We start from the raw sequence: 9,818 nt of genomic DNA on the forward strand, positions 1-9,818 counted from the left end.
TTCTGTTGATTCAAACAATTGTTTTTACAAAAGCACAGTGGCGCCACATTTCCAAAAAGCTGCCCAAAAATTAAGAGAAGTTCTCAGTTAGGTATTTGTCTATCGTAAATTGGCTAAAGTGATTGCTAGTGAGATAAAATCAAACGATAATAGAGCTCCAACTGGAATGTCACCCATAGAATGCCAGAGTGAAAGTAGCATCCAAGGGAAGCAGTAACTGTGTGTATCGAGGAGAGAAAACAATCCTCGTTTTTAAGAACGTTTGTTAATCGAACTCTTGCTCAACTTTTTTTGAGTTTTTGTAAATTTGAAATCAAATTCGTAATCAACGAATTATATTTTTCAATAAAAAGCGTTTCCTCTGACATTATCAGACTTCTATCGTCCATTGGATGTTAAGAGATGTATACAATAATATTGTCTTTTGAGTCGACAAATTTGCTTTCGTTTCACGATCAACAGCATATTTGTTAAATTACAGTTTTATTCGTATGCCATCGCTAAAGCTTTTGAGAGAACTAACTCTTCTTTATGATAACTTGAAAGTTGTACAATCGATATGCTCAATTGAAAAAACATTATTCATGCGTGGAATCTCCATCCTCAAATGCAGGAAACAGTAGGGTTAGGTGCAGGAATGGCGCTCACTTAAGCATTGATCCATTTTTCAATTTATTTAGGGACTTACGGCATAGGTAATAATTTATTTACAGAGCGTATTTAGTGGACTAAATATATATACATATATCAAGCACATTATCAATCATGTGTTTCATATTTTTCAATCATTTTATAAAACCCTTCATTGGCGGCTATTACCCTGCGGGACGGGTAATGGCGGTCTACTGTTGGGGTATTATCGGTCATTCAAAATTAACACGGGTTTGCTTCTAACATAACATATTCACTCACTCTACTCACTCTATTTTTCATAATGCAATCATAACTAACCAAAATATTTTTAACATTTTCACCAAAATTATCCCTTTTGTTAAAATAAACTCCACTTTTGTCCATTTTCCTTTCAATGTGGTTCTTTCCCTGTGTAGTCTACCTAAGTTAAAAATAGGTTGTGGATCACAGGTGTACGTTTTGAGTGAATTCAGAGCGCATGGCAAAAAAGAAACTATCGATATCAATGCCCGAAGAACTTTCGTTATACTTAAATTTCCCAAACGAGAAGATTCAGCAGAAATCTCTGGCTTTCTGAAAAATGATTAACGACACTTACCCTACTATTTTTCAAGTAGTATTCAATCGCCTTTCAGAAGATATGGCTGTGCAACTTATTTTTCTGCATTAACTAGATGACAAATTTTGGGAAATTTAATACCCAATATTTTTGTTTCAAAATTTTTATCTTTTTAATATTAATTAATCAATTGTTCTATATTGTTTTTTTTGTTTTTAATTATTATTAATTATTATGTAAAATTTATTTCTTTTTATTAAGGTTTGTTTTGAAGCTTATAACCTTGTTCTTCTCCTAATTATTTTTGTGTAATAATGAGTGAAAAATTACAGATGATTTTTAATTAGGTAATACAGCTAAATCCACATTAAAAATGACTGGGTTCCGTTTTCAACTTTAAAATTAATTTCAAGGTTTTCTCTACCAATGAATTTTAGAAAAACAAAAATTTGTATATACCTATCAGCTATTACGCAAAATCAGTTAATTTACAAACAGAAAAATCGGTTAATTTACAATGTTTCTTTCATATTTTCATTGAAATATGATCTTAATTGTTTTTTTATTCCGTTTTTGTTCTTCTTTTCCAATGATTATCAACCATCGATGTCCACTAAATGAAAAAACATCGATGGTCAGGTATTGTATATATTTCTTCGCACTATTACACTAACTTATTACTTATTAAAGATGATAATTCAGTTAATTCATATGTATATTATCTCCGCAATTCATTTTGAAAAACATAAGCATGTTTTTTGGTATCAGTATCGAGTTACTATAAACTAGAAGAGAGAATTGATGTCATCAATATACGTGATATAAAAATGTTATTTGGTTCAAAAATCGTTCTTTCTCAATGTACAATTTCACCTATGGTACTATCCGTAGTGTTATTATTATGAATGGTATTATTTTATTGTGTAATACAGTCTTGATGATCTTTTTTTCTCTTTTCCCATCCTCTGTGAATATATGTAGATCCTAGATATTCATAGCTATTACCAATCCATAATTATGGAATGAGTAATAAGATTTACCATGTATGTTTATTAAATCAATAAGCAACTTCCCATAGAAACCTGACAACATATAGGTTAAACGTCGTGTCAGAATAAATTTAAATAAAACATGTCAAAACCAACAACTATAAAAGATGCTATAAAAAGATGGGAAGAAAAACACCCAGATCAAAATATTGGCGAAGCTTTGGAAGTGGGTTTTCAGTTCCAATGGCCACCCATCGAAAAAATGGACAATTCTCTTTCGGCTCTAACTAAATGCGTTAAGCTTAGCTTGTCTACAAATATGATCGAAAAAATAGCTGGTGAGTACATGATATTTACGAATATTTGACGCTTTTTCATAATTACCACGCTCTTAAAAAAATGATTGGTTATAAACTGTAACCTTATATTTCCTGGCTAGAGATTCCCCAGGAAGTGACACTCGCTGTAAATCAAAGAATAAACAACTATATTTAGGTAGATAACAGATGCCATAACAGATAACAGATGCCATAAATGAACATTACTGGTATAAAATAAAACGAATAAAATAACATATAATAAATACATTTGATGAGGAGCATCTTGATAGAAGACAATTTCATACTTACGTTTTTTTGTACTGGTGATGGAATATTCTCTTTTTCTCCTCTGGCAAAACAAGAAGTATATGAACAGTCAGATTTCTTGATTATGTTTTTCACATTTTCATCAGTGGTAAGACTGGGTACTGGATTAGGGGTATCTGTAACATTCTGCAGTTGAAACCAGACCAATATGTTTCTATTTCTTCGACAAGATAGTTCAATATTTCTACATCCTCAGCTACTACCATACCCGACAATGTAGTAAATATATCAGTTTACAAAAAGTTTGAAGTAAGTATATGATTACTGAGTAGTGTTGTTGAATTTACCTTGAACAGTATCTGAAGTACAAAGTTAATCAATCCATGTATCCACTCATAGAAATTGTTCCAAACAATTTTTTTTTCTTCTGTACTTGGTGGGTGAGGGGGTGGGATATGTTCTCCTCCACAAGTACCTTAAAGACAGGGGTGCCCAACCTTTTACTTTGTGAGGGACAAATGTAATTTCAAATGAATAATGGCAGGCGGTAATGAGAATCTAAACAAACTGATCTAATATCAAATTATTCAAACCTAGAAGTTGTTGTTAGGTCAAAAAATGAATTAATACGTTGTTAGATTGAATGATGCTCATTTTTATTAAGCAAAAATATAAAAACTGAAAATCAACAATGGTTCATCTCACGATCAATTAGTTTAATACTATAGTACTGTCAGTGACCGCAGGTGGTTGGGCTCAGCATCAATCACACTTTTTTTTATTCTTGTCAGAGGGGAAATCCTCATAGACACCCGGAGTCGTCGGGTAGTATCGTACTCTTACCGACTAAAACCACCCCTGGGTTCCCGCACTCTGCAATGGTGTCCACTCTCGCATTGCTTCATTGCAAAGGCTGTCTTTCGTTATGTCTAGTTCTTACTATCCAACTCCTTGGTTTATATTATAGCCCGTATCGCTTAATACGCGTACCTCCAGGAATCCTCTGATACTAACAAGCATTCCATCACGTTGGCAATATTAAACTTCGTCCACGGTTCTGGGAATACAAGTTTCTCACTTCCTCCCATCTGGCGCAGTGGAGGAGGGTATGCTCTGCATCGTCTTCCACACTGCAGTAGGTGTATTTATGAGTGTATGATATCCGTCTGGTATGAAGGTACCTGCGAAAGCATCTACGGCCAGTGCTTGTCTTAAGAAGTAGTCAGTTTCCTAATGCTTCTTGATCACCCAGTCTTCGATAATAGAAATGAGTCGGTGGGTCCATTGGCAAAATGTTCCATTGTTCCATTTCACTTGCCACTTCTGGATAAGATTTGTTTTTGCGTTAGCCTTCGAAATTCCGTCGTACCTGTCATTCGTCTCTTTTACTTGCAGCTCCGTAGGAACCAGCCCTGCGATTACCCCTATTTCTTCAACAAATACAGTCTGGTAGGCGGTGTATATACCTATAGTAATCTAGTAGTCATATCAGCTTTGCGTTAAAAGTTTTTCTTTCGTTGACGCCATATTGGTACGCCGTACAAAATCTGGCTATGGACCACACTCGAAACAATTTTCCTCTTAGATGTACTTGGACCGCCAATGTTTGACATTATACTCATCAGAGCTGAAAGAGTTTTTTCTACTTTTTCTGTTGACTTTTCAACGTGGTATTTGAAACTGAGTTTTGTATCTAGTCAAACGCCTAGGTAACACAATTACTACTAAAGCAGTAAAGTGCTCCCTGTGGCATCTATATTCTAAAGATACAAGATGGTCCACAGATTTGAGCCCAGTACTCATCCCTGTGGTACGCCATTGTTCACGTTCGAAGATCCTGGAGTCGTTTTCTGCCTCGGCGATTATCATTCTATTCGACAGTTACGATGCAATGAAGTTCATCGATTTTTCTCAATCTGAGCTCATTGAGAATGTGTTGCTACGATGCGCATCGAGATTCTGTCTTCCTTTCCTGAATCCGTACTACCATTTTGATAAAACTCCAGTACGCTGTATTTTTTTTTCGACAATCAGGTGCTCGGACAGTTTCTCCTCTACATCGAAAAGACAGATGGGTCTGAACGATGATGGAAAGTCTGAAGAATCTGCTAGGTTATTATACACTATTAGGAGGCAGTCCGGATTTGCTTCGACAGCTGCCTTTAATATTTTAGGCGGTATATTACCCAGTCCTTGTGTTTTACCATTTTTAAGCTGCTTGCTGTCAGTAGCTCATTTAACTATCACGTCTTGATGTGCTGGGAATAACTCTTTGAATACGTACTCTACGGAGTCTATGGTCTGGCTGGAAAGCCGAATATGCCTCTCATGGCGAACTTATATCCGTCTCCACAGCCATTGTCAATTCTTTCACAGCATTTCCTTTTCGAGTGCTTCTTTTTGTTGTTGGACAATGTTTATCAGACAGACGGGTACGACACTTTAATTTTATTTGTTTTAATAAAGAAAATGAAAAAGTTCGCACAAGTATGTGCTTCCAAAAAAAGTTGCATTATTCTTGAATAATTTTATTTCCTCGTTGTTACACTGAATCGATTATTTACATCTGAAAATTAATGAGCACTGTCGTAATATCAGTAACGAATGGTAGATAAATCGTTGTTAAAACTCATTTTGAAGATTCCCTACAAGAGAAGCATATTTAGCCACATCAATGCTAGATTCCGAATGTTCAGCAAAATTGTTCAAGGTTGGAAAATTTTCCAGCAGACCAGTGTCTGTGACTGCCATAAATCTAGTTCAACATCAAATGATTTTACTAAATCAAACAGGTTGTTGATCTTGTTATCATTACCTTGAAGCTTGATGTTCATCTTATTGAGGTGTTGGATCATATCAACTAGAAAACATAAATCATTTACCTACTTATTGTTTTCCAAATCTGCTGCTAGCTGAGACTCATTGAGATTGTTTGAAAACGTTATTATTTCTTTACGCAAGTCATATACTCATTTTAGCATTCTTCCCGCACCTAGCCAACGAACTTGTGGCCTCTGGCCCCAAATGAAAATTATGGCCAAAATATTACTCCTCTCTGTTGCAAAATAGCCAACAGCCCTTTGTTTGCTTCCTATCATGGCAGACGCACCATCAGATAATATGCCATGTAGTAATTTAATATTTAAATTGAACTTTATTAACATGTTTTTCACTTCACGATAAATATCATATTCTTTAATTGTGTCTTTCATAGGAACTGAAGCTAGTAGTTCTTCTGTTACTTGAAAACTGATAACAACTACACGCTCAAAAATACAAAACTGAGTAGTGTCAGAACATCACTGCTTTTATCGATTGCAAGTGAATATCTTTCAATATCTAATATTTTTTTTCTGGTAAAGCTACTTTTCTTCATACCTCGTTCGAAAGTACGTTCTTTCGTCGCCAGTAGCAGTAGCAGGGACGAAAGTTGAACATTTACTTCCTGCTCGCTTCGCTTCGGGCATCATGACGAGCAGGGCCGAAAATTTAACTTTCGGCCCTTGTACTGTAATATACTATTCGCCACTTCTCTTCAACAATTTTTAGCTAGCTCCCTATTTTGAAACGGCTTCCGTTTTTTCTTAAGATCTTGCGCGTAATAAAACTGGATTTTACTGCTATTTCAAACTCGTCATTTACTTGGCGTTTTGTTGACACTTTAATTTACCGTTCAGTTCTTTGACTTTGTCTTTTCGTATATTCCCAGTGAAATCGTTGTATTTTGGAGCTGTTTTGTTCCATAATGTCTTCTGATATTAGACATCTTGCTTTCCTCTTGTTTTCAATGAAAAAAATATTTCTCACCACAGGTCTCTTGATACACTCGTCTTCGATCCTAGAGACATAATGCCGATATTATTTAATAATGCATCAAACAAAAATATTCACCATTCACCAACAGAACTCTGAATGCGACACAGTCGAGTCTTATTCTTGGATAATGAACGAATTTGAAGCTTTGTCAAGCTATTGAGGCTCGAAAGGATCTATTTGGATAATGACATGTAACTCTTTCTAACTCGGACTTTTACTTTAAATACGCTTTGATATCTAGAGACTTGCCAGCTCTAACGTGAGTCTATACACAATAGGTTAGTACACGACATGATAATAAATGATTGCATTGGTTCTTAGTCACCTAAACACTACAATACACTAACCATAATTAATACTAAGATTTTTTGTGTCTAGCTGGGAACTAGTTTATTTTAGGTATTAGCGCTCTGAAGAACTTGAAGATCTTATCACTGGCGAGGAATTACATCAAATCATTTTCTGGATTGGAAGGAGTGGCCGATACATTAGAAGAATTATGGATATCTTATAATTTGATCGAAAAAGTCAAGGGCGTTGCAGTTTTGAAAAAACTTAAAGTATTATATATTGGGAATAATGTTATTAAAGACTGGGGTAAGTATATAGTACATGGTTTCAATTTCGAAACGTACCAAACTCTATTTTCGGTCCCTATAAAAACTTCAAAAATATGCAGGGGTTTGCCACACTTATTTGTAAGGGTTGGAGTTTATAGGTTGAATTAAATTACATCAACCGTCTAGCGGCGGAAGACAAAATAATTGAAACCCTGAATGGAAATAGGAGTTGAATACCTGCCTTTATTTCATGCCAATAAACTACATTTCTTGGAAGTGATTGAGATATTCTTGGAAAGTCATGTATTGCCCGTATCAATATGATTTTCAAATCTAGTTGTTATTATGGGGTTTATTATTTCTTGAGGGTTCATTAATAAATGAAGTGGACTATGCAAGTCTATTCTAACAAGTAAACACTAATTAGTTTATTCACTGGATAAATGTAGGACACAAATTAATAAGTATCACTTTCTTTTTACCAAACCTCAATCACTGCAAATGGTCTTGCAGGAAACACGTCTTCAAACAAGGCCAATATTATACATTAGATGTTAAAGTTAAAGATAGAATTGTAATAATAAATATAATCACTTTCACTGGAACTACATAATAAGCTCTATCATTTACGTGAAACATTGAATCAGGCGAAACACCATGAACATTACTTGAATACCATCGTATAACTTTACCGCAAATATTTTTTATATTAGTTGCTTGTCATGTAAATCATTTTAGTTTTTTTTCAGTCATAACCTTTTCATAAATGAAATTTAATTGTATACTGACAATGGAATAATTTTGAAACCAATGTCTTCCCATCTGAGTTGGAAAGATTATAAACGCTGAAAAAGAAAATACTTAACTGTAACGGCACGTATTTAAAACCTCAAAAGGGAGTGTTCATATGGTCATGGTTTGTAATTGTTACTTGCTAGGCTCATCTACTATAGCAAGGCCAAATTTTTAATTGTTCGAGTGCTCCTAAGAATACTACCAATATTTCAACTTAAATTATAGCAAAGTTTTTTCCTTTAGTACCATAAACACATACTTATACGACAATTCATTTAGAAAAAATATTAGTTAATAAGGTTATTGACTAAAAATTTAACTTTTGGTGTGGGTGCGTATCTCAATTGTAACGTAGACGACCAAGGTCCACGAAGCATGACATGGCGCTGCTACAATAGTAGCGCGATCGACTCGCCGCCATGTTAATGGCTCTGAGTTGCCCTCAAAGAACGTACCTCTCCATGGTCAACCCAATTCACTATTACCAAGAAAACTGACCAAAAGCTTGAGTTTGTGAATAGTTTGTGACGTTAACATTATTGATTTTTCAAGAAATTTAGGATTTTCTAAGTAGTGACTTTTTCATTTTTTATGAAGCAAAATATCCACAGTGCATAGAATTCGTCTATGTGACTTTACAAGAGGTTGTATAGTTGGGTTACTTGAAGTTGATATATAATTAAAAAACAACGTGCGGGCCATCGTAAACCGGTAGTTTGAAGAGCATTTGAGGATGATTGGTGTACAGTTTTCGCCAAATACGAAGTTTTGGTGTTTTTTATTTACGTATACATTGGGTCTTACCCCTTACAACTGAGCCGTAGCTATCGGCTTTGTTGTAAAGAGAATTCACCGGAACCAGCAATAAAATCAAGTCCTTCTCGGGGACAAATGAATATTGTAACAGATCACCATTAGTTTCTATTTTATGTAACCTGACAGTCTGGCGTCATGGTGAAGAAGTTGTGGAACCATGTGCCATTCCATATCTTCACATAATACAAGACAAATGAAATACAAGGGTAAACAAATTTGTAGTATTCATGGATCAACATCATATTAATAGTTAACCTCGCTTACCAATATCTATCTATTGAATACTATTGAATATGTCCTGGACATGATTTGTCGTAGGATGTTGATGAAATTTGCAGCTTTATCTAAAACTAATCATGAAAATGAGGTAGCTTGGAAAGAAATTTCTTTAGATGATATCAATGTGCCTAACAAAAAATATTGGTTGATATGCGGTTTACCTACTTTTTCAGACAGTGTATTTTGAAAAATTATCAAAATAAATATAAATCAGTTTGTATAGTAACTGAAAACTATATCAAAAATACAATCTCTTAACTCTCCAGGAATGTTGAAGATTTTTTCAACCGCACGTACAATTCATGTTTTTTACCATGTATATTCTTTTTAGGAGAATTCAATAAATTTTCCGAATTACCAGCACTGGAAGATTTATTATTTGTTGGGAATCCCCTTTACGACAATACTGATGAGGCCGTTTTCAGAGTCGAGGCAGCCAAACGCTTACCAAATTTAAAAAAATTAGATGGAGAACCTATACTCAGAGATGAAGAATGAATGTGTTCACAAAATGAAATGAATTTTATATTAATCTATTTATTTATTAAACTTTAATAGTTCAAATTAATGAATTCAGCGTGTTTCTTGACGGTCCTGAATTGACATTTAAAAAAAGACAAAATAAGCTAGAAGATTTGACCGTGTAAATTTTTTTTATTTTTTGCTGATAAACAAACGGTAATATTCGTTAAAAATTACAATAAAGTTCTTCCCTGTTTCAGCGGTTCTGTTTTTGAATATTTGTGGACCTCTGTATAGAAGTATAAATAAATGTAATATACGG

At 34.3% G+C, this 9,818-nt stretch overlaps 1 protein-coding gene across 1 annotated transcript; it reads left to right on the top strand.

Annotated features, from left to right (window-relative positions):
• Positions 1–2,323: 2,323 nt before the first annotated feature.
• Positions 2,324–9,532, top strand: LOC130446652 (dynein axonemal light chain 1). The gene is made up of 3 exons (XM_056783022.1): positions 2,324–2,519; positions 6,984–7,181; positions 9,366–9,532. Exons 1-3 carry the CDS (start codon positions 2,324–2,326, stop codon positions 9,530–9,532), a joined length of 561 nt encoding a protein of 186 aa, XP_056639000.1.
• The last annotated feature ends 286 nt before the right edge of the window (positions 9,533–9,818 follow it).

The sequence above is a fragment of the Diorhabda sublineata genome, chromosome 7 (assembly GCF_026230105.1).
Source record: "Diorhabda sublineata isolate icDioSubl1.1 chromosome 7, icDioSubl1.1, whole genome shotgun sequence".
Classification (NCBI taxonomy): domain Eukaryota; kingdom Metazoa; phylum Arthropoda; class Insecta; order Coleoptera; family Chrysomelidae; genus Diorhabda; species Diorhabda sublineata.